Here is a 26,469-nt window from a genome sequence, read left to right on the forward strand (position 1 = left end):
TTTTAGACATAAAAAGTTCCTGTTGAGGTTGAGGAAAGCTGGATATATTGCCTGCGAGTGCTAAGCCGGTCGAGCCGCCATCTAAGGCGGTGATTAGGACCTGGCATTCGCTGACCTGCTCCCAGTTTAGGGACCCATCAGTAAGTAAACTGTAGTAATTGTCACACAAAGCCTTCAGCCTAAAAGGGCCTTTACTGGACATGCGACAAATGACCTTTCCATTGGGACCGAAGTCCTCGTCCTGAAGGAGAGCAACCACTGTGCCGGGGCGGTGTCCTTGGAGAGTGGACTGGAGAGTCAGCAGGTGCACCTCGGGGGCAGCCACGCCCACCAGCAATGTGGCGGTGCTGGCTAGACAGAAGGCACCTTGGTCCCTCGCCTGGATGTACGCCTCCAACAGATCCAGGAGGACCTGGCAAAGCAGCTCCCCGCACCTCCCCATTTCTAGGTGCACTTGAGAGTGGTGTCGCAGCTTTGCTTGCGTGCTGTGTTTACTGAGTTCCGGATTTCCCCATTGCGGCCTTCAGCCAGGTCCCAAGCCTGAACTCAATGACTCAGTCCCCTCTGGTACCTTCTCTGGCACCTTTGTGCGCGCTCAAATGCAGGTGCATCATCCTCTGTGTCCACCAGAGCGCGCCGTCCGCCCCGCGGTCCGGATCCATGAGCGCCGGCTGGTGGGTGGCGCGCCTCTTGGGATCCAGAGCTTCTCCAAAACCATTCTGGCTGTGCGCTGCGGTGCACCCGCAGCCCCGTGTGCAGGCGGAAAGTGCTGGCTGGGGCTCAGGCGGTGGCTTAGCACCCCGTTCTTCTCTGGTTGGCGTTGGGCATTAGGGAGAGTGAAGCGGATCCCAGGCAGGGAAGTGAGGTGAGCTGTCGTTGGCATCCAGGATGTGAACCCGCATCTGGTGTGGCTCCCGCGGGCTCTTCTGCAGCGGCTCACACGCAGGTCCAGACCTAAGCAGTTTTGGCCCCGCACGGACGTTCGCGGTCCGCGGGCTCTCGGACCACCCAGCTACCACTGGTCATCTCCACCTGAAGAAGGGCTGGTCGTGGATGAAAACGAAGCGAAAGTTCCGCAAGGATAGAGCAGCAGCTGACACCCTCAGTCCAACGTGACTTGCCACGGCTCTGCCCCGCTGGGTGTCCTCCCACACCGAGTACTCCAGCTGTCCCGCGGCGGAGCGGCAGGACACCCTCAGAGGACCGCACCGTCCAGACCCCGGACTGTGCCCCAAACTCCTGAGAGCAGGAGCCGAGGTAGAGAGCAAGGCCTGCTGGCCGCCGCTCCCGCTAGAGGGCAGGGACCGTGGGCACCCCTGTGAGAACCGGGGTCGCCTGGGGCTGGCGGGGTGAGTGGGTGGATGGAGGGACTGGGGCACGGGGAGGTCGGCCTGCTGGACCAGAGGCTAATCTGCAGCGCCTCCTAGGGATGAACAGACGTGGGCTGGGATCTTGCCTCGAGGCCTGGCCGCAGGAGGGGGCAGGCAGGAGAACATAATACATCTTCCCTTAACGGGTGTTTCTAGGACAACCCCCCGAGGCCACCCGGGTCTTAGCCTCCACAGCCTCTGCCTGAGAACTGTAACTGTGGCTAAGCTCAGTTTCCTCTCGCCGTCCACCTGTCAGTCCCCAGGGCACGGGCCCAGGGGCCTCCTACAGGGCCTCCTGAATAAGAGGAATCCATTTCAAATCTGGAATTACCAGGTAGCTATTTTAATGTGCTGACAGAAACTCTAGTGTGGACCTCCTTTCCACCTTGTCTTCTCCGCAGGTGGTCACACAGAAGACAGAGGCTAATAGTTTTCCATAATCCCACTTGAAATATGTCCACTCCTTGCACAGCAGTCAGACCTCTGAAAGCACTGGGCGCTCTACATGTAGGGACTACTACACAGGCCCCATAGCAGATGTGCAACCCGAGGTTAAATACTAGCCCTGAGTCAAATAGCTAACGGATGAGATTGGTTCACCTTGACTTCCTAAATGTCTCACCTACCAAGAACCTTGAAATAAAAGCTACAAAACGGCCGGGACCGGTTTGGCTCAATGGATAGAGCGTCGGCTTGGGGACTGAAGGGTCCCGGGTTCGATTCTGGTCAAGGGCATGTACAGTGGTTGCGGGCATATCCCCAGTAGGGGGTGTGCAAGAGGCAGCTGATCGATGACTCTCATCGATGTTTCTAACTCTATCTCTCTCCCTTCCTCTCTGTATAAAATCAATAAAATATATTAAAAAAAAAAAAAAAAAAAAAAAAAAAGCTACAAAACGTAAAGATAGAAAGCAATGAAGACAAATGGGGCTCTTTTGTCTAAACCATTCCTTGGAACTTGTGAGGAAGGAAAAGAAAGAGAAAAACAAAATTGAAAGCAAGGAGATTCTAAAAGAACAAGAGGATTCAGAGAAGCCTATATAGCCAGGCCTCAGAAATTTTAATTAAAAAAAAAATCAAACACTTATGTAATTGATATGTAGAATTGATTTTTAAAAATTCAGGTACTACAAATAAGTTAACTAAAAGATCATTTCTACCCTAAAGATAAATTTGAATTTGCTCTACTCAATTTTTTTCAAACCTAATTTTAAGAGGGCGTATACACATTATTATCACTGATTCCCACATGCGTACATTTTAACACTGGATATTAACTGACAAAATTTTCAATATTTAGTCTCCCTAAATTTCCAAAGAAAACTGTCCAAATAGGTTATTTCTTTTTTTTTTTCCTGTAGTTTACACAAAATAAACTTTTACCTGATTTGAATTCTTTCTGCAGTGATGGTAACTTATCTATCCATTCCAATGCTGTCCTTAGTAAGCAGCATGCAACTAACAGAAACTATCCAAGAATAAAATATATAGCAAGAAAACAAAAACATTTTCTTTGATGAAACTAACTGGCTCTCCTATAGAGGGAGTAAAAACAATACTTTAACATGAGGCTTTGATCAAGGAGACCACCCAGTCACCCAGGAATGCCAGCGGTTCCTTCTCATGAATACAGACACTCAGAGCTCAGAAATAAGCAATGTCATTCCCACTTTCCTGTCAGGGCCTGTCTCCTGTCTTGGACCTGTCACTGTAACTGGCTGCACTGAAATTCTTACTGCTACTCTCTTGGGAAGCACAGCCACCAGAAGCCCTCAGTTTATGGCCCACCAAACAGTGTCCCATTTCCAGTCCCCACTACTGGTTCACTAGACCCTTCTCTTCACCAGTCTCCCCGTTCTAAACTCTGCCCCAGCAGCACTTGGACACCAGAGCTCTTTCCCCATGTCATCCCCTCCCACCGTCCTAGAATGGTTTTCCCCTACCGAGTGTCTGCTACTGCTGGAAGCCTGATGTGGAACATTTTCTATTAGAAACACTTATAAAGGGTGGTCAAATTCCATTATATTATTAGTACAACAGTCCAGCTATTTTATGAATTAAGTAGGTTTTTATAGTAACACTAGAGGCCTGGTGCAAGAATTCATGCATGGGTGGGGGTCCCTTGGCCTGGCTGGTGATTGGGGCCATGTCACCAGAGGGTAGCCCCTGCATTGAGCATCTGCCCCTTGGTGGTCCTTGTGCATCATAGTGACTGGATAACCAGTTTTCTGGTCATAACAGTCGCTTAGGCTTTTATATAGATAGAGAACTCTGTTTCTATGGGAAAATTTGTTCCAAGCCATAACCAACAATTTACAAATTTTGAAATCCAGTCCCAGATGTGAAACGAACATTGTTTACATCTAGTACACAATCTGAAGAATATTTATTCCTGCCTTAAAAATGACTAGAAAATACAGTGTAGTTTGAAAGTTTAATATTCAATACATTATTTCTTTAATCCCAAAGACAGTTCAGATTAAACTTTTGTTTAGTGTTCAAGTTTACGAATATTTGCATTGGTCTGTTGATAAATGATGAAATAAATTAGGAAGAAAATAACTGTGATGCATTATATTTCCATATATTTATGGAAAACAAAAGTGTGACAGACTTCTCATGATTTTAGAGGTTTGCCTTTTTTAGGCTTTATGACTACAAACCCTTTATCTTTCAGGAAGAGAATTATGCAAGATGTAAACTACCATGCAAGTATTAGACAGTAGAGTCTCAGTGCATGGGTGGGGTCTGGCTGACCTGCTCCAATTGGGGCCAATTGGGCAGGGCCAGCCAGAGGGAGGGATCTCTTCTTTTAAGCAACACAAAGTTTCCATACACACTAAATTTAATGGAATGCTTGACAATGATGAAAACCTGGACTTTAGCTCAGGTGTTTCTCATACACCCCACAGTCTCAAAAAGTAGAGATGAGAATGCTCTACCATTTACAAACAGGCTACTTTCAATCTGTTTTCCTACAAATAGCTTTGTCATCCTGTGTTACACCTGGTAGAGACATTTCTAAAACATATAATGCAGTGTTTGGTTATGTGTGTGTGTTTTTATTAGTTGGTTCAACTTTTTATGATTTCTCCAGGCACAGAGGCTGATGGCCTTCAAACTAGTGGGGGGAATCTCGACCCAAACATGCATGTTCCTTCACTGAGACTCAGCCATAGTCTTAGCATAAATATTACAAGTTTTAAAGAATAGTATATGCTCTAAGCCAGTGGTTGGCAAACTCATTAGTCAACAGAACCAATTAACAACAGTACAAGGATTGAAATTTCTTTTGAGAGTTTTTAAACTTCAACTTCTTCTAATGCCACTTTTTCAAATAGACTCGCCCAGACTGTGGTATTTTGTGGAAGAGCCACACTCAAGGGGCCAAAGAGCCGCTTGTGGCTGTAGGCCCCTGGGGCTTGGATTTAGCCTCCAGGCAAGACCACAGCTGTGTGCAGAGGAAGTGTCCAAGATTTCAGAAAAATGGCAGTGCCCACGGATGTGGCGTGCCTGCCAATACTAGAGCTTCCCCTCTGCCCCGGCTGGTGTGGCTCTGTCTGCTGGAGAGCCTTTTACACCAAAGCGGGGCGGGCTCCATTCCCGGCGGGGCACATCCCCAGGTAGCGGGTTCAACCCGGTCGGGCGCATGAGGAGGCCACCAATCCATGTTTGTCTCTCACAGCGACGTCCACGTCTCTCCTTCCCTCCCCTTAAAATAAAAACATTTCAGGCCAGGGACGGAGCTCAGAATGACCCGCGGCTCCCACAGAGGTCCGCACCTCTTTCCACGCCCACTTCCGCTTCCGGGGAGGTGACTCCGGGTTCCTGGGTGTGGCGAGGGTGGCAGCGAGAGAGGAGCCGGAAGTGGGTGGTTCGGGACTTCCGGTACGGGAAACTTAGCAGCCGCCCGAGCGGTCTTGACAGGCGCAGTGGCTGTATGCAGCCCTTTCTCCTTTCGCCCGCCTCGCGTCCCAGCTGCCCGCTGCTTGGGCTCCGCCGTCCCGCGTCCCCCGTCTCCGGAGCCGCCCCTTCCCCATGTTCCGGGGCGGGAGTCCTGAAAGCAAAGACCCGTTCGCCGGCACCCCATCATGTCCGAACAGACTAAAGAGCTGGTGGAGCTGGTGTGGGGCACCAAGTGCAGTCCCGGTCTGTCTGACACCATCTTCTGCCGCTGGACGCAAGGTACCCGGGCGGGGCTCTGGCTCCCAGCGCCGCCGCCTCTGCTCGGGGTCCGGCCCTGACGCTTCTCGCGCGCCCCGCACTGGGTCCCAGTCCCCATGCCGGCTCCGGAGCTGCGCTCCCAGAAACGCCCTGCTGCCGGGAGGGAGAGGCTCCGGAGGAGCGTGGCCACAGGACAGACCGCGGCGCGTCAGCCGCTCCCCGGACTGCCCTCCGGCCGGAGAGGAGGAAGGGTGGCCGCTGGGCTGCAGTGACGCCCATGGGTGCCTTGTGCGCGGGTGTCAATTTCCCCAGAAATTGTGCCGTGGTCACTTGAGTCTTTGGCACCTAACGAGGCTTTACGTTATTGGCGTTTGGTCTGATTTTAAAGGGAGGGAAGTCCACTGCAAAGGAAAATGGCTAATCCCCAAAAGCAGTCTTGTTGTTTGTGTTTTAATTATGTGGCCAGACATGGTACTCGCTACATAAATACAGTGTTGGTTGCTACAAAGTGTTTTTGCTTCACCCGAAGTATCTTTGGTTTTGAGTTGTTTTAGTATCTGTTACAGTTGAAAGGTATATGAACCATAGCATTTCCTGTGGCAGTCTAATTACCCAGTCAAGATTTTAAGTTATAGAAGACGTTTTATTGACAATGTGAATAATACTGAAATAATCACATTTATTAAGTTTATGCACTGTGCCAGGCCCTTCCCTAGGCACTGGATACCGAATTCTTAAGTTTTATTACTAAAACACAACGGACACATGACTTAAGGTGACTTAAGACTGACGAAGTTAAGTGAGATGAAGAGCATAGTCTTTTTTGTTAGTAAGGTATCAGTAATATAGGTGTGTATGTAAAACAGGCCAATAAATAATAGCTATTTATTACTGTTATTAAAACTTTTTAAAAAGAGAATACTTGTTCTCAAAGGATTTGGAGGAATTTTAGCATAGTAAACCTGTCTCTACTTCATAATGTGTATTCTGTAATAGAAAATCAGATGTAAGTAAACCTTTCCTGCCTCCCAGATATTTATCTTTTAACAGCTGGTAAAATTAGGATAGTAATGTATTATCATCAGGTTCTTTAGTCTATTACTGTTGTTTTGCAGATGAGTCATGAAGGAAGGGTAAATGACCAGGCCATGGTTCTACACAAATTGATAGAAATGGGAGTGAATTTATGTGTAATTAGTTTGACTCTTTTTACACGTTTAATTGTCATGTAACTAATATTTTCTGAAATGTTGAACACTCACATTTGCAAATTTTATTTTGAAAACATACTTTCCACTTTTATTTATTCTAATTGTGAATAGCTATAAAGTACACAAGACTGTGGAGGATTAAGTAAATTTTACTTGCCCTGGAATTAGCCAACATTAATTAAATATTTACAGTGTAGACAAAGATAATATTCAGCTTCATTTATATTAATACTTTAATGTATTAATATAGGAAAATTTAGAGAGGCAGTTCTTATAATGGTTAAGAGCAGGCTTTGGAATTATGCATACTTGAGTTCTTGGTTTAAGTTATTCTTTAACTTATTTAAGCCTCATTTTTCTTCTCTGTAAAATTCAGATAATAGACGTGTCAATCTTATAGGGTTGTTGTGAGGATTAAAGACATGTAAATACACTTAGGCGCTTAGCACAGTACCTGACATATAGTACAATAAATACTCAGAAAATGGGAGCTTAATTTGAAAAGTGTTTGTTTGTAAAGTAAACCAAAGTTCTCTCTCTGGTAGGCACTTAACAATTATAAGAAATTATCATTTATTTGAGGGATAATCATTATTTAAAATAGAACTTTATAATGACACCCTAATGATCTGCCATCTTGTAATAAACATAAGTTTCTTAACAAGATTCATTAAGTCAATACCATTTCAAAATAAAGAATTTATTTATTTTTTGGCTTTTTAGAGAGTGCAGTTATATTGTGTATATGTAATTCTTCAAGGTCTTACATTGATCAAGGTTTCAGGCAATCAGATATGTGTTTTTAATTTTGCAATTCTGTATCAGAAGGATGTTGTTACTGGTTTGCTATATTAACCGTTTTATTCACTTATTCATTCTTAGAGACAGAAACCATTGCTAACAATTGCTGTGGCAGTCATTTGGGATTATGGGACTAGGTGCAAGAGACACTGCTCTGCTGTACTTGCCTTACCGCATTCATAATGTGACATTGACTTTGGCTTTAATTCAGTCTGTAACTGTGCTCTGGATTGGCGACTGTAATCTCATTAGTCAGTTGGAAACAAATGGTAGGTTCCAGTTGTTTGGAGTAAATGTTTATAAAATTATCTAGGGATATTTCATTTATGAAACTATATTGATTGGTCATGTTAAAAATTTTTTTAATCCTCATTTGAGGATATGTTGATACTGGTTTTAGAGAGCAAGGAATATCACTCAGTTGCCTTCTCTATGTGCCTCACCTGGTGATGGAACCCACTGCTAGGTATGTGCGGGAGTTTCCATAGTACAAAATCTTGCCCTCCACCTTCCTGTCTTATAATTGATTTGGCATTTTTAGATAATATGCTAAACAACAAGCCTCAAGAGTGGCACATGGTTGTTGTTTTTTAAAATCGTTTGGCAGTTTTAGATAATTCTCTACTCCTGCAAATCCTTTTTTTTTTTTTAGAGTAGGTTTTGGGGAGTTTGCCAGTTTTTATTTTAAAGGAAATAAGTCACGTAATTTAAGGGTTTTGAGGTGTTTTGTTTTTGTTTTTTTTAACTTGGAAAATTGTTCTCTCCTGCCTGCTCTCCTTCTACTCAGTTGAGGAAAAGCATATATTTTCTACCTCCTTATTTATAAGCATCATTTATTCTCCTCTCTCTTCTGCCCACAAACTACAAGTGTTCCAAGCGTCTGCAGCTTAGATTTAGTAGGGTGGGACAGAAGACAAATAATAAATATAATGTAGCAAAAATTAAGTATATGTAATAGAAGGCAAAGAAATAGGGAATTATGGAATGGTGTAGCCTGGATAGGCCTCATTTGAAGATGAGATTTGAGCAAACACTTTAAGTAACTGAGTTAGTAATGCAGATAACTGAAAAATCAATCAAATAAAAACCCCCAATGTTCCGGGCAGGGAGAATGGCCATTATAAAAGACTTAATACTGAATATTTCTGGCTTTTTGTTCAAGGAACAGGAAGGAGGTTAATTTGGCAGAAAAGGGAATGAAGGAAGGGGAGAGTAATAAAAGATGAGGCAAGAAATAGTATGCCCCAATTTATATAAGGCTTTATAGGCCGTTTTAAACTTTGGCTGTTATTCAGAATGCAATGAAAGGCCATTGAAAGGTATAGAGCAAAGCAAAGACATATGGGACAAGTTTTTAAAGGATTGGTCAGACTGCTGTGTTTGAGGAGAGACTGTAGTAGATTGAGTGAGACAACAAGATCAAATGAGAGACAGTTGTGGTAATCCAGGGGCGGTGGACCAGGTTACTAGTAGTGGAGATGGTCAGAAGTAGTCAGATTGACCACATCCCAGCTGAACCAAAATAAAAGACATCTAGATCAAAAAGAAGCAAATATTAATCTCATACAAATGAAAACATTATGAAAACATTTTGACTGATTGGAATTTGTTCTTTTTAAATTTAAATTCTTTATTGCTTGGAATTTGTTTCTTTTTAGTATTGATTGTCTAGTTCATTGTTTGGTAAACATTTTCTGTCAAGGCGAATGTCTTTATTAACTCATCTCTGCCATTGCAGCGAAAGCAGTCCTAGATAATATGGGTGTGACCATGTTCCAACGCTACATTTATGAAAACAGCCTGATCTAGATTATAAACTCTGAAAAACCATTCCCCCCGCTTTTTAGCTGCCTTTCTCCAAATTTTATTATGGTTTCACATAATGATTACCCAGAAAGGGAGAAACCCAGTTTTGCTATTTATAACAATTCAGTGGTATGTTTTTTTGGGGGGTGGAGGAGGTCTAGTTAATTGAAATGAGAATTTTGGGCTTTCAGTCAAGGACAGTTTTTGTAACAATATTAAAAAAATGAGATTTAACAAATAACTTAGGAAAACTTAGGGATTAGTTAAGATATAAATATAAAATATATTTAGGAAATAATACATTTGGATTCAAATTCCAAAATATAGTTGGATGCTTATTATAAAGTGACTTAACATTTATCAAAGTAATACAATTATACACAAGTATCATTACTTTTTCTTACAAAGTAAGGATAAGTTAAAACTGTGGATCATATCATTTAGAGATTTATGTTCCTGTTGAAAGCCTTTTATTTCTCCAAAATATAGATTTTTCTATTCTCCAACATATATAAATTATAATTCACCTAAAATCCAACTTTTTAAAACTTTGTAATTTTATATGATAGTTTCTTAGTCCTTTGAATATGTAATCTTTTTAGTTCATACTCTCTCATATTTGTATTATGATTTACAGTTTTTAAAAATCTTATTTAATCCTTGCAACAATCCTGAGAGCTAGCAAAGGACAAATATAGTTATCCTCATTTTTATAGATGAGGAAACTAAAGCCTGGTGCAGATGTGACTCAACCAATATCATGTAACTTGTAATGACAAGCCACATCTTCCTGTGGCCTTTTGTTTACTAGAAATGTAGAGACAGTAATTGTCAAACTGGTTTGAATAGTGTATATTGCATAGTAAGTCATCTATCTATCTATATAAAAGCTTAAGCAACTGTTATGACTGGATGACTGGATGATTAGCTGGTAGCTATTGATGTGCACTGATCACCAGGGGTCAGATGCTCAACACAGGAGCTTCCCCTGGTAGTCAGTGCACTCCCACAGCCAACCTCCCATGGCCCAACAACTTCCTGTGGTCCCTCACCCCTTACCCCAGCTAGCTGGCCAACCTCTTGTGGTCCCTTCCCCTGGCTGCCCAGTCTGATTGGCCCCAGTTAGCCCCAATCACTGGCCAGGCCAAGGTATCCCACCTGTGCACAAATTCGTGCACCTGGCTTCTAGTCTATACTAATAAAAGGGTAATATGCTAATTAGACTGGGAGACCTTCTGGACGGCCTTCTGGACAAAGCCAAGGTGTGGGGCTGAGGCAGAGGCGGTTAGGGGTGATCAGACCAGGAGGAGAGGGCAATTAGGGGTGATCAGGCTGGCAGTGGGGGCCAGTTGGGGGCGAGTAGGCTGTCAGTGGGGGGCAGTTGGGGGTGATTATGCCAGCAGGGGGCCAGTTGGGTGTGATCAGGCCGGCGGGGGGCATTTGGGGATTAGCAGGCCAGTGGGGGGCAGTTAGGGGCAATCAGGTCAGGAGCAGAGGGCAGTTGGGGGTGATCAGGCCGTGGGGGGGGGGGCAATTGGTGGCAAGAAGGCTGGCAGGGGGGACAGTTAGGGGCAAACAGGCTGGCAGGGGGTGTCAGTTGGGGGCAAGCAGACTGGCAGGGGGAACAGTTTTGGGCAAGCAGCCTGGTGGGGGAGCAGTTGGGGACAAGCAGGTTGGTGGCAGGGATAGTTGGGGGCAAACAAGCCAGCAGGCAGAATGGTTAGGTGAGCAGTTAGGAGCCAGCAGTCCCGGATTGCAAGAGGGATTGGGTTAGACATCTCCCGAAGGGTCCCAGATTGGAGAGGGTGCAGGCTGGGCTGAGGGACAAACCCCAGTGCACGAATTTCGTGCACCAGGATACTAGTATGAAATTAAAGATTGGATAATTCAGAGGTTCATGGCTGAGATTTAAATTAGTTGTGAGTTATAAGGCTGATAAAGACTTCTCTGTCTGTAATACAGTGGAATGTGATACAAAATGGAATATTTAGGATCAGAAATTTTTTATGGCTATTTCTAATCTAATCAGAAAAAAAAGCCACTTATGATAAAAATTTCATTTAAAACTAGGCAACAATTTGATATGAGAACAAATGACTAGAAAAATAACTACATCCTTAAAAATCAAACTCAAGTGAAACCTTGTAAAAGGAGAAACCTACTTAGCATAGTCCTGTTTTAGGGTAGAATACTTAAGTTTTATTTAGTTGACTTTATTTCATTTTAAGCTCCAATAACCTTTCTTTATTTTCAGTTAACAGACTCAAATATATATACTGTAATTAAACAGTTGGCATAAAGCAGATCTGCCTAGAATTTTCTCCATGGGGTTTTTATATTTAAAGTACAAATGCAACTCACTGTAATACAGTTTAAACTATAAACCCACCCATGTTCTTGAAAATTGCATTATGTAATTAGTAATTTTATGGAAGGCAAGAATGTAAACCCATTACTGACTTATATTTCTTACATATCTTGAAAATTTAACAGAGCCTAATTTTGCTTCTGAACATAAGCCCAACACTAAGGACTCTTTCCTTATTTCAAGTAAGGAAAGAGTTAGACAAATAGTGGAACCCTCTGGCTTCACCTTTTTCATAGGTTAGACCTCAGATATGGTTGTCTTAACATGAAAGCCAGCACCTTTTCATTTGTCTTTGAAATTTCCTCATCCACCGTACCTCTTTCCAGTCCTCCATTTAGCCTATCATTTACTTCTCCCAGGCTACTGTGTATTGCTAGAAAAAAATTGTGACCAAATTTTTTCTAGCTGAGCCCTCAATGTTTCTTTTAGTTCTGTATACTTGCTAGCTTTTATGTTTTTCAAAATTAAAAAACATAAATCTTAGCTGAGTCCTCAATGTTTCTTTTAGTTCTGTATACTTGCTAGCTTTTATGTTTTTCAAAATTAAATTTTCCTCTTCCCCTCCCCCTCTTAATAAGTATCATCGCTTTATCTAAATATTTTACTTAGAAGCCAGCTAGGAGTTACTTCTCCTAGGTCAGTGGCTGTCAACATTTTGAACTCAGGTCCCCTTTACATTCTAAAAAATTATTTAGGATTTAAGTATTACAAAAAAAAAAAATTAATGAGACCTGTGGCATTGTTCTGCATTTTTGCAGATTTCTTTAATGTCTAGCTCATCAGAAGAAACTGGATTCTTCCCCTTGCTTCTCCGTTTAGTCTGTTATAATATCTTGTTTTGGTTGAAGTGCATGCAGAAAATCCAGCCTCACACAGATAGGTAGTTGATAAGGTATGGGTATTGTAATAGCCTTTTCAGACAATTATGGATATTCTTTGATATTACACTACTATAAGTGGTAGGTTCATAGAGGTTAGTTGCAATACATAATCTGAAGCCACATCTGTACACTTTTTGTGCTCTGTTAAACTGAAATCCATTGTTGGGTCTTGTACTTTGAATGGATCTTTTACCCGTACGTTAGTTTCTAACAGCATGCATTAGTCATTTGGAAGTTTTTGGTCCATTGGTTTAAACAGAGCTTTCAAATGTTGATACATTTCATTATACTATACCAAAGGTCACGTTTATTATTATAACTACTGATCTCATTAGAGAATCTGAGTTTTGAGAAGCTGTGAAGCTGACAGTGGTGGACAAAAGTTATTTAGAATTTTAGTTATTGTTTGAATCCTTGAAATGTTATCAGTGGCAAAAATAATCAGTTATTTTCCTTGAATTATCAGGTTTACTTCATTCATTTCTGAGAAATTGTCTGCCAAATACTTATGTTTGAATAATTGCAGTTTGTTAGTAGCACCTCAAAGTAAAAATAGGGCTCCACAAAAAATCAGATCAGCTTGCAGTTTAAACAATTGTTCAGCTGTTTCTTTGAGACAGCTATTAACCGTAATATCTTAGTATATAGCAAAAGGGCTTTATGGGTAGTTTCATTTTGTCACATAGAATATTTTTTAAATGGGTATTGTATTTATGGTCAAGATTTAATAAAATTAGTAGTTTTTACTGCAGCAGTAAGGACATTTTTAAATTAGCTATCTCTGTGTGTTTGAGAGCATATGGTAGTGCTTATTAGAGCAATGACTGCTGGTATAGCTCAATGTCACTGCCTTGATGTGTGTTTAAGGCATTGGCACTTTAACCCAGTATTGCTTTTGCACCACTACTGTGAATGAAAAGGCAAGGAATGTATTGGTATTGCCATGAAAAGATCCGTCGAAAGGGTCTTGAATTCCAGAGCTCTGTAGACTATACTTTATCCACAGCTAGCACCACCACATCACTTTCTCAGCTCTTTCAGGACTTAGAATCCTTAAACTCTTCTTTCCCACATACCATTCTTTTCATTTTTTTAAAACTCATGCCCTTTAGTTTATAAAAATAATAATTCTTTATTCAGCTACCCTTCACAGTTATCCTTTCCCCCTTCACTTGTTTAACAAGTAGTTTACATTTACTGTTTCTTCTTATAGTCTGAATCACACCATAACCCTTTGAAATAGGGCTACTCTCCCCTGTGCTCTAAATTTATTTTTTAGTATTCCCAGTGACATGCTTAACTCAGGTTTTTAATTTATGTTTTAACTCAACTCATCAGAATTTGTAATGATTGACTAGTCTTTGCTTCCTGATTTTTTCCTTCTAGGACCTCAATGTATTTTTCTCTTACCTTTCTAATCATTGTCAATCTCATTTGCTGACTCACACTCTGCTCACTTTTGGTTAACTTCATTATCTTTGTTCTTCTGTTCTCATTCACTTTAACTGTCAAGTTGATTTTTCAAGTTACCATCTTTAATCCTAACTCCCTACGCCAAGATCCAGACCTATAATTCCCATTCATTCTAAATGTTGCCAAATGATTGTCTTATATTTTTGAGACTTAACATGCCTAGAAACAAACTCCCATAATCTTCACTCCCAAAACTTCAACAAGAATTTACTGAGCATTAACTATCTGACATAGTAGGAAAACAGTGGTCAGTGGAACAGACAGGTTACCTATAAGGTAAGAAATTTAATAAACAAGTAACAGTGTAATTACAGAATATGTGTAGTAAGTACTGGTTGTACTGGGATGGTAAGAGAGATCTACATAGATAGGTTTGTCAGAAAATATATATCTGAGGAGTCAATACCTAAATTGAGTGCTTGAGAATAAGAAGGATTCAGCTGTTTGAAGAGAGAAGGAGAAAGAATATTTCATGCAGAGGGAACAGCAAACATCAAGGCCCCAGGTAAAGACCTTGGGATGTTCTAAGGGCCTAATGTCTCTGTAGATGATGAAAGTAAGAGTGAACTAAGGGAAGGTTGGATTGATAGATCATACATTGTCTTTAGGTCATAAAAAGGAATTTGCATTTCATGCTAATTGCAGTGAGAAACCATAGAAATATTTTAAGCAGGCTGTGACAAAATCACATTTTCATTTCTAAAATAATTTCTCTGGTAACTATGGTGAACCCTTGTTGGGGGTGGGAGTGGAGAGGGATGGAATGGAGAGATCTGGTTGGGAATTCTTCACAGTATTCTAGGTGACAAAGAGATGATGGTGGTTTGAACCTGAAAGTAGACTAGAGATGTGATAGAAATGGACAGACACAAGGTATGTTTTGGAACCTTGAGTAAGAGGATCTTATCTTAAGGGAAACCTAAAAGATAAGTCGGAGTTTAGCATATGTTTCAAGCTGAGGGAACATGCTCAAAGGGTAATAAACCAGAGAGAAAATTGATATTTGAGGACCTGAAAGAATCTGAGCATGCTTGGAGTCTGAGAGAGAGAGAGAGAGTCAAAGGATGAGGTAGCAGATGTACCAGAAGCCAAATCACACAGGACCATGTTAAAGCGTTTAGAGTCTATCTATGTTGGGTACTAAATCCTGGGAGTAGATGAGTTACCCTGGGACAGTGGTTGGCAAACAACCGTGGCTCGTGAGCCACATGTGGCTCTTTGGCCCCTTGAGTGTGGCTCTTCCACAAAATACCACATGCAGGCATGCAACGTACAGTGTGATTGAAACTTTGTGGCCCATGCACAGAAGTTGGTTTTCGTCCTGGGCGAGTCTATTTTGAAGAAGTGGCATTAGAACACTCAAGGGGCCAAAGAGCCACATGTGGCTCACGAGCCGCGGTTTGTCGACCACTGCCCTGGGAGAATGCGTAGAATGAAAAGAACATATTCTAAAGCCAACACCTGAGGAAGGGCAACAGGGGGTAGGGCATGCATGGTTGAGGGGTGTGGGATGGGAATGGGGGGATGAGGACAAATATGTGATACCTTAATCAATAAAGAAATTTAGCCGATACCGGTTTGGCTCAGTGGATAGAGCGTCAGCTTGTGGACTGAAGGGTCCCAGGTTCGATTCCGGTCAAGGGCATGTGCCTTGGTTGTGGGCACATCCCTAGTGGGGGGTGTGCAGGAGGCAGCTGATTGATGTTTCTCTCCTATTCCTCTCCCTTTCTCTCTGTAAAAAGTCAGTAAAATATATATTAAAAAAATAAATTTAAACAACAAAAAAATAAATAAAAATAAAAAAAATAAAAGGAGTTGATCAAGGAGACTGAGAAGATATAGAACAGTTGGGAGCAAGAGGAACCAGTAAAACCAAGAGACAAAAGGTTTAGAAGTCAGTGGTGCTAGCCAGTTTGGTTCAGTGGATAGAGCGTCAGCCTGTGGACTAAAGGGTGCCAGGTTCAGTTCTAGTCGAGGGCACATGCCTGGGTTGCAGGCTCAGTCCCCAGGAGGGGATATACAGGAAATAGCTAATCAATGATTCTCTCTCATCATTGATGTTTCCCTCCCTTACCTCCTCCCTCTCCTTTCCTCTCTGAGATAAAAAAAAAAAAAAAAAAAAAAAAAAGTCAGTAGTCAACACTTCTGATAATTTTCTGGGAGATTAAAAAAGAAAAGAGGTGAGAAAATAGCTTTTATTGGTCAGTTTCTGAAGGGAGGGCATATCAGTTTGATTATTTGATCAGACCTAACAGTGAAAATGAATTTGTTTAGCCACAGACTGAAAACCAGATTATTGTGGATTAAGTAAATTGTGAGATAAGAAAATTTAGACAGTGCATATAGACAACTAAGTGAGCTTTGATAGAATGCATGTTGATTAGAATTTTTGGTGAAATGTCTTATTTTTTTTATGGTCAAATGAGTTTTTAAGTTAAAACTTTACTTTTTAAGAGCAGTTTTAGGTTCACAGCAAAATTGTGGGGAAGATACAGAGATTTTCCCATATATCACTTGCTCTCACAATAGTATGCACAGTCATCCCTATTATCAATATCCTCTACTAGAGTGGTAGGCACCTTTGTTACAATTGATAGAGCTATATTGATATATCATTATCATCCAAAGTCCATATCTTACATTAGGGTTCACTCTTGGTGTTGTACATTCTATGGGTCTTGACAAATGTAAATGATATGCCAACATCGCGCTATCCTAGTTTTGTAGGCGGTGGGAACAGCACCAGGTATAATACCAGTGGGGTCAGACCAAACCTGGGTTTATCAACCTCAGTACTTGGGCTCTGGCTAGGAAAGAATTCAGAGTCCAGACCCAAACTGTAAGAGAACATTTATTGGGTAAATTACAGAGGTAGAAATAGTAATTTCTAGAAGTGGTTTTAGGAAACAAGTTAGAGGTCAAGGAAGGGCCCTTGGAGCTTGGGAGTGAGGAAGCCCATGGTGATGTGCCTGGGTCAAGCAGAGGAAGGGGAAGGGAAAGGGAAAGGCACAGGAGTGTTCCCTGGACAGAGAGCACACTGGGCCCTCCATCCTAAGTGGTTTAAGGATAGAGATTTTAGGGGGGGTCCCAGGAGAAGATCTCAATATAATACTCAGCAGTTTTCTAGATGTTTCCTGTCAGGGTTGTGGTCTCCACTGATTGATTGGATGACAACAGGGCAAGTGGTCCTTATTCAGTGCAGCTGGTCCTGAGGCTGGTTTTGTTGAAACTGAGGCATAGCTGTTATCTTCAGGTAGGAAAGGTCAGGGGCTCCAAACTGCTTGACCAGCAATATGCTAGGGGAGGAAAAGCCACTGGGGGCAAGGTCCCACCCTACAACTGACTGCCCTTTGCTGGGCACCTGACCCATGGTCTTTGCTCTACTCAAGTCTGTCTGATTGCCTACAACAATAGTATTTTCAGTGGCTTAAAAATCTTCTGTGCTTTATCTGCTAGTATTCATCTCACATCTCTCCCTTTTCCAACCCACTGGCAACCACAGATCTTTTTACTGTCTCCATAGTTTAGTTGGCATTGTACACTGTATGTAGCCTTTTCACTTTGGTTTCTTTTACTTAATAATACACATTTAAGGTTTCTTCATATCTTTTCATAGCTTGCAAGCTTGTTTCCTTTTAACACTGAATAATAGTCTATTGTCTGGATGTACCACAATTTATCTATTCACCTACTGAAAGATATCTTTGCTGCTTCCAAGTTTTGGCAATTATAAATAGAGCTGTTATAAACATCTGTTTGCAGGTTTTTGTTGTGGACATATGTTTTCATCTCCTTTGGGCAAAATTCCAAGGAGTTTTGGTGGATCTGAAGGTGTTTTTGCTCTTAAATATATGGTACACATATAAATACTGTTTGAAAGAGACTAAAAAGTAAAGAGAGAGGAAGTAGGGGATGGGATCATCTTACATCAACAACTTTTAACCTTTTTCATCACATGGCATACATAAACTCATTACCAAAATTCTGTAGCACACCAAAATATACATTTTTGCCCATCTGACAAAAAGGTATAATTTTACAAAAATCAGAATAGTAATTACCTACCCTTTTTTGCTCCAGAGTGATTTTTAAAAAAATCAGGTGTCTATACTTGTATATAAAGATTTCTAGTATCATACCAAGAATTAACCAATCAGGTGTAACCTTATTATGCAAAATGACCAATAAGATTATATGACTTATATCTATACTAATAATAGCCTAGGTGGTCGTCATGCTCTCACGCATCACTCCCTAACGTCCTCACAAGATGACCGTCACAAGATGGCTGCATGCACAGCAGAGGCAGGGCCCGCCAGAGGAGACAGGTCTCGGTAGGGGAGTGCACTTGTGGGCAATCAGGTCAGCAGGGGAGTACAGTTGGGGACAATTAAGCCTGCAGGGGAGGGCAGTTGTGGGCAATCAGGCCTGCAGGGAGGGCAGTTGGGGGTGATCAGGTCGGCAGGGGAGGGTAGTTGGGGGCCATCAGGCTGGCAGGGGAGGGCAGTTGAGGGCCATTAAGTCAGCAGGGGAGGGCAATTGGGGGCCATCAGGCTAGCAGGGGAGCAGTTAGGCATCAATCAGGCTTGCAGGGGAGCAGTTAGGGGGTGATCAGGCTGGCAGGCAGAAGCGGTTAGGGGCAACCAGGTAGGCAGGCAGATGAGCGGTTAGGAGCCAGCTGTCCTGGATTGTAAGAGGGATGTCCCCCGAGGGGTCCCAGATTGGAGAGGGTGCACAAATTTCATGCACCAGGCCTCTAGCATATATATTTATGGTTCAAGACAGGGCATTCACACTGGATGGCTATTGTGTTGCTGTTGTCATTTTTTACTTGATAGTCTAAGGGAAAAGAGGTCAGTGTCCCTGACAGAGTAATCAGGTATTGCATGTTGTAAAAATTCTTGCAGCACACCTGTTGAAAATCACTGCTCTACACTATTTCTTACCTCACTATCATGCAGTATCTCAAGCTAGATACTTCAGTCAGCTCTAATTTCTTTTTGTACCAAGCCTTTGTCCTACTTGCAGGTACTCATCAAATCTTAATGTTTACCACAGAAATATTGTTTGGATAGTTTCTCCTCCACACTGTGTTGCTTTTATCAGTTTGGCACTGTCTTTATAGGACTGTTGAAACATCCTCATCCCCATTCTAGTCACTTAAAAAAGAAAAAAAAAAGTATGATAACTTGTCAGGGTGTGGCCCTTTCCATTATTAACCTCTTGTCAGTATCCCCTCCTGCTGTTTACCATCTCTTCTGTCCTACCCCCATATTGCCTTTCAGCTACATTAAATTCCCATCTAATCCATAAATGTGCCTTGCTCTTACCCTGTATCCTTTAAAAAAGGTTTTCTTTACCTGAAAGTTATCTTCCCACCCTTGCTTTTCTGGAAAATTCCTATTCTAGATCAACCTCAAAGTCACCTGTTATAATTTGACTTGGACAGAGTAAGTCATACCTTTTTTTTGTTAATCCTCACCCAAGGAGGATTTAATTTTAAATATCAATTTAATCTGTTGATATTTAGAGAGAGAATGGGTGGGGTGGGGGGAGAGAAGAGACACATCAGTTATTTGCCTCCCACATGTGCCCCACTAGAACTGGGATCGAACCTGCAACCTAGGTAGGATCCCTTGATTGGGAATTGAATCCAAGATCTTTCAGTCCACAGGCTGACACTCTAATCATTGAGCCATGCGACCCAGGGCAGTTGTTCCTTTCTGTATCCACAACACTATCTTCATACTTCTGTTTTAACATTTATTTCTTTATTTCAGTGATTATTTGTTCATATGTCTGCTTTCACTTGAACTGCTGGCTCCTCCAGACTACGGACTCATTCATGCTTATATCTTTGATGCTTGGTGCATTATCTGATGCCCATTAAATATTTGTTGGATGAGTGACTGAAATATAATCTTTAATGAAACTTTACATATTCCTAGCCTGTTGGAATTGGAAGCGATCACTTTGAAGATAACAGATGTAAAATGATTTCCTAAAGGTTATACACACAGTAACGCAATTCTCACTTCTGTCCTTGTGCTGCAGTGTGCCAGTGCTCTCTGTGGCAACTTCTACTAGCTGCTCTCAGACAGTATTGGTTGGGGAATATCTAAATTAAGACAGAGCCAATATGAGTACATTTACTGTTAACGTACGATGAGATTTAATAATTTTTAACTTATAGAGATAAAAAATTGGGACAAAAATACATATACTGTATGGAAAGAGTCCTGAAATTTTGTTTGAATTCAGTAGATTGACTGTCTAGTCTTCAAGAAAATGAAATTATATAAAAGTCAGATTTGGTATTCTTTTCCACACTTCATCCCCCTAGTCCACTTAGAGGGGTCCCTGGATACAAAATATTGTGTGTGCATGTGTGTATAAGTGTTTATGTGCATTGTGTAAGGAAGCATAGGTCCCATACCTTTTTTTAAAGGGTTCCTTGATCCCCCCCAAAAGTTAACATGGTTCCTGACTTGAAGATATGTTGCTGTGTGATAAGTGATCTTTCTCAAAGTAAAGTATATTAAACATTCTTTTAGCTGCTACTTGAATTACATTTTTAATCTTTGCTACTTGCTTTCATTTTTAGGGTTTGTGTTTAGTGAATCAGAGGGATCTGCATTAGAACAGTTTGAAGGTGGCCCCTGTGCTGTTATTGCACCTGTTCAGGTAACATAGACTACTTTATCAACTCCTTAGAGGGATGTGTTCAAACATTTCATACTTTACTTTTTGCTTTCTAATATATATATATACTCTGTAATCATGATGCATGGTCAGTTACCTCTCAACTTTTGTTCATGTAAATTGCTATAGATATAAAAAATATAAGTGAATTCAGCAGAGACACAATAATATGGTGATTACCAGATATGAAAGGAGCTTGGGGGAACTAGAAGAAGGTATAGGAGAAATAAATAGTGATGGAAGGAGGCTTGCCTTGTAGCGGTGAACACACCAATGATGTATTGCAGAACTGTACATCTGAAACCTATATAATTTTTTTAACCAATGTCACCCCAATAAATTTAATAAAAAAAAAAAAAGTGAATTCAGAACATGAGTAGGTTACACAGCAATAGCCTTTGGATTATATATATATATTTAAAAACATATTTTTATTGATTTCAGAGAGGAAGAAGAGAGAGAGAGAGAGAGAGAGAGAGAGAGAGAGAGAGAGAGAGAAACATCAATGATGAGAGAGAATCATTGATTGGCTGCTTCCTGCATGCCCCCTACTTGAGGGGAGGAATCGAGTCCGCAACCTGGGCATGTGCCCTTGGCCAGAATTGAACCTGGGACCCGTTAGTCCTCAGGCTGATGCTCTATCCACTGAGTCAAATCAGCTAGGGCTGGATTATATTTTCGAGAAAGCATAGTAAGTTTTCCCTGATTTCAGAAAATGACGAATTAATGATCATGTCATCTTTCTAGTACAATGTTCCCGTTGAATAATAACATTTTATACTACAGATAAGTACATTATAGCAATGATACTATTTTCATTTGATCTCTCTATAAGAATAATATTCTTAAAATGTTGTATATTTCCATGACCTAAAACTTTATAAATTTCTAAAATAATTTGACAGATTATAGTATTTTAGGGTATAACTTTGGCCTTTAAATTAAAGTTAGTTGCAACTGATTTAAAACAATTTGCAAAATAATAAAATATTTTTAAATATTTATTTGTTATTTTACTAATCCCATAAAAGATAGGGTTAATATGAATATATGTATTTGATTTTGAATATTGATGTGTAACATTGTTTGAATTTCAAAGGCTGATTTGTTATAACCATTACATTGTTTAAACCAAAAATTGAATTTTCAGTTTATTGTTACACTTATGTCTGAAACAGCAATGTAACTTTAGAACTGTTACAAAAGAAGCTTGAATTTGTTGTTTATGTTCAATCAGCAGGTTTTGAAAATAAAAATTTAATGTGTTATTTATTATTCATTGGGCATAAAGAATGCATTTCTGAACTGTTAGTTCCAAAGTAAATTTTTCAAAACTTATACTTTACACACTTACATTGTTAAATTAAAAATATATTCCTTGAAGGAGGGGAAAAAAATCTCCCTTCAGGGCTGATTCTAAAGTAATTAATATCCTTTATAAGTCATTATTTCTTTAAAGAATTGATATATTTTTGCATTAGTAGAATTATTAAAAAAATTTAGAAAAAATTGAATGTTTGAGCTTTGCTTGGGATTTACTGAATATAAAGGATAAAACTTGGCCATAAATTGATTAGAGAAATTATGTTGAGTAACTGAGGCAAATTTTGGTTGCTAGTAGGAATCTTATTATCTAAATTTGGTGATTCCTTGTCCTTCTCATTTGCAAGTTAGAATATATTAACTTTGTCCCCTTGGGTCATTAATAGTACCCTCAGCTCTTTATTTATTGTAAGTCAGTGAATATAATTAAATGCAAGATATACCATAGGAGTTTTGTATTATATAAGATTCATTACATTTCCAAAATGGCAGTTATTTTTGCAAGTGGGGTTATTATTTTAAAAGAGATAACTGTAATGTTCAAAATCCTGATGTATCTTTGAGGTAGTAATTTATTTTCATAGTCACATAAATCTTTTCAGTCATAGAGGAATTTTATTTATATTGCAACTTCAAGTAAAAGTTAAAATTAAATCATTAAGAATAATGAAGGGAAATGAGCAATTGCAGGTATTAAAACTTTTTAAATTACAAAAAATAAAATATGTGCTATTGCTAAAAGAATAGTTATACTATAGAATCAAATAATCAGTGGTGGAGAAAAATGAAGTTTACTAAGTGTCACTGATATGACTGGTTGGCAGTTTGAGAAAGAAAAATAAATTTAGATAATTTCATATCATATACCAAATATATTCTTAATATAATATTAAACCACTGAAAAACTAAAAATAATGTATTGTCAACCATCTAAGAGAAAGTATGAGTTCCAGACTCAGAAAAATATTTGCAGTGAATATTAACAATGAATAGATATTGTCTTTCTTAAACAAAGATTTTGAACAAATTGGTTATAAAACACTTAAGACCCCAGAGGTGAAATGAACATGTATATGCAATCAGAACAGGTGAAGTGGTGCTGGACAGCCAAAGAATCAAGATGTTCAACCTCAGTAGGAATCCAAGAAAGTACAAATAAAACTGTAACTAGAGTCTAAACTGCTTACTCTTGCTAATCTTTAAATAGAAAATAATTACCAGTGCATGTAAGGTAGGATAATGCTGGCATACTCATATATCACTATGTAGTATAAATTTGTACTTAGATTTTGGAAGGAATTTTACATTATAATTGGAACCATGATAATGCAGTTTTTTAAATGGAATAATTGTACTTCTGTGTGTATCTTTCCTAAAGAAATAACCTTTAATATGGGAAACATTGTAGTCAAGAAATAGCTTTTATATTTATAGCAGCAAAAAACATTGCAAAAAATTTAGGTAAGACTAGGATGCTATAGTCCTTGAACTGCAGTTTAAGAAGGAAACACTGTACTACAGTGAAGTATTTTCTATTAAATCAGCAATGTAACATAGTTGGTTCATGTAAGGAATGGTTAGAAATCAGTTTGTTTTTTTTTCTCTTAAATCTTACAACTGTTTTAGTTAAACCAGGAAGTTAGAAGCTTCTTATAGAGTGATGATTCATAATGGTATTGTATCACAAATCAGAGCTAATAGAGCAGAATCACTCTTGTATTTAGATTTCTTTTCCTCCAAGGAATCAAAGAGAAATGTGGACTTATTTCTGTTTTATAGGGCTTTCACTTTACATTTCTTTAAGTTTCCAGTCATGTGTCTGATTTGAGTCAATTCTTCTATTTATCAAAAAATATGTATTATGAAAGAAGAAGAATTTTATGGACATAGAATTAAGTTTATAATAGTATTTCCTGGATAAATAATTATCCCAGTTACTGTTGAATGTGAAGGGGAGCCATTTGAAATTTTCATAGCGCTATTCAAAATATTAGAAAGGAGGTGCAAATTAGTTGTTTTATATTTTAAAATAAAATAATGATATAAGGCATATTTATGATGTATGGTAATAATTATTGCTTTAATTGTATAAAGGCATTTCTTTTGAAGAAGCTCCTGTTTTCTTCTGAGAAGTCTTCTTGGAGGGATTGCCCAGGTATGATAGCCTTATAAATGTTTACTCCATCCTCTATTTTACAGGTGATCTATGCAACATTCATGGCAATAGTTAAGTTAAAATTATCTATCTTAAAACGTGCACTGTCAATGGGATATTTTTCTTTAGGTTTCTTTCTTTTCTTTTTTTAAGATATGTTTTTATTCTTAGAGAGAGAGGGAGAAGGAGAAAGAGATGGAAACATTGATGAGAGAGAAACAACAACTGGCTGACTCCTGCATGCCCCTTACTGAGGATCGAGCCAAAGATGGGTATATACCCTGACCGGAAATCGAACCCATGACCTCTTGGTGCATGAGTTGATGCTCAACCTCTGAACCACACTGGCTGAGCGTGTTTCTTTCTTTCTTTCTTTCTTTTTTTTTTTTATATATATATATATTTCAGAAAAATTCATGGTCAGTGACTCCAAATTTTTAAATGCATATATTTCCAATTTGGTTTTCCCAAGACATATAAGACAGGATAATATATTACAACTAAGGGAAAAAGCTTGGCCTCTTGCTAAAATAAGGGTAGAGCACCCTAAACTGTTAAATTATAGCATATTATAAGGATTTTTTTAATGTTTGTTTTGTCTTAGCTCTGAGGAGGAGCTCAGTTATCTTTGTATTTCTGCATATTTTAGTATAATGTCTTACACAATGCAAATAATATTGCAAATAATTGTAAATTAAATTGCAAATGAAACTGCCATAGCTTCTGCAATATGCTTAGGTCAGAGAGCTGTTTGCTACTACCTTATAATTCACTTGACAGTGTACAAAAATCTACTTTACGTACTTACACAATTTTATGTGGACTTCATAACACCTTCTAAAAGGAGGTAGAATATATTATAATCTCAGTTAGTATATAAGGGCAAAACAACTTCCATTCCAGATCATGTCCATAGAGATTTTGACTTTAAGAGTTAAAAGTATCATTGTCATTTATTTTTTTTATTCATTAATAGTGGGAATGCAAATAGTGGGAATGCAAAATAAAGTTTAATAGAGAAGAGACGATTCAAAGATAATATTAACATGAACATTTTATTAATTAGATTGCACAGAAATTATTCATATTGATAAAAATGTATATGCATTGTCATAAATGTCATATGTTGTGGAGGTTATAAAATGATTGGCATAGTTCTGGCCTTTAAAGAACTTTAAGTCTATTCGGAGAAATAGAAACCTCCCTATAGCATACAATTTTACATAGGCTATGTGTACATTTTATCCTCTTTGTTTGAAAGTTTCAGAAAGCAGTATTACTTTTGGATAGTAATACTTCTTGAAAAGGGGAAGATGGCTAAGATTCAGGAAGAAATTGAGCATTTGTGCAAAATCTATGTTCAAATCACTGTAATACAGTATTAGTAGCTTCTATATTATGCAACATAACAACAATGGCCCCTGCTCATGTAATGGATTGTGGTGTTGTTGGTGCTGAGGGTATGTTATCTCATTATCCTTATTCTATGGGACAGAAAGATTAAATACATTAGATTAATTCTGAAATGGGGAAAAAATAGAGGTCACAATAGGCCCTTACATAATAAAGGAAACCTCGTGACTTAAATGTTTCATTTGCAGGTAAGAGAGAGTTGATTGCATCAGGTAACATACTTTTTTCTACTAATGTTTAATTGTGCATTTTTTAGGATTCTTTTTTCTCAGTAATGGAAATATTTAGTAATGGTGACATTGTAACCCTCAAGCACATTATTTTTCTAAAATAATTTCAGATCAGTTGTTACAGATTTATCCCCCACCTGGAATGCTTGATTTTCATTAAGTGAAAACATTCGTAGTTAAGATTGTTATTCATGCCCGGATTATTTTTCCCCCCAAAGGAAACCATTATAATTTGTACTTCGGTTATTTTTAGAGGAAGAGCGGAAGGAACTCCTTTGTCACACCTTATATGATATTTTAGAAAGTGCCTGTTGTGACAACTCTGGATCATACTGCTTGGTTTCATGGTTAAGAGGAAAGACAGCTGAGGAAAATGCTAGTATTTCTGGGAGTCCTGCAGAGTCTAGTTGCCAAGTGGAACATTCTTCTTGTAAGATACATTTTTTTTCTTAAAGTAATTTCTTATGCCTTTGTTTTAATAGAACTATCGACAATTTTAAAGAATTAAAAATTTCATAACATGTCTCTTTTTCAGCCGAAGCTTAATTCATGGGCCTTAGTATTTTTCATTT

General features: G+C 39.3%; 1 protein-coding gene across 5 annotated transcripts in view; it reads left to right on the forward strand.

The window, feature by feature from the left end:
* The first annotated feature begins 5,224 nt into the window (after positions 1–5,224).
* Positions 5,225–26,469, forward strand: part of MINDY3 (MINDY lysine 48 deubiquitinase 3) — a 101,005-nt gene continuing 79,760 nt past the window's right edge. Inside the window, exons 1-5 of one of the 5 annotated variants that reach the window (XM_084876178.1) lie at positions 5,225–5,555; positions 20,679–20,758; positions 24,194–24,254; positions 25,856–25,879; positions 26,151–26,327. In XM_084876178.1, coding sequence (XP_084732304.1) covers positions 5,462–5,555; positions 20,679–20,758; positions 24,194–24,254; positions 25,856–25,879; positions 26,151–26,327 — 436 coding nt within the window. In that variant the 5' untranslated portion in view covers positions 5,225–5,461. The remainder of the gene's footprint in view (positions 5,556–20,678; positions 20,759–24,193; positions 24,255–25,855; positions 25,880–26,150; positions 26,328–26,469) is intronic. The other 4 variants (XM_084876176.1, XM_084876179.1, XM_084876177.1 and 1 more) reach the window with 4 other exon arrangements.

This window comes from Pipistrellus hanaki, assembly GCF_964339955.1.
Source record: "Pipistrellus hanaki genome assembly, chromosome: 1".
Lineage (NCBI taxonomy): Eukaryota > Metazoa > Chordata > Mammalia > Chiroptera > Vespertilionidae > Pipistrellus > Pipistrellus hanaki.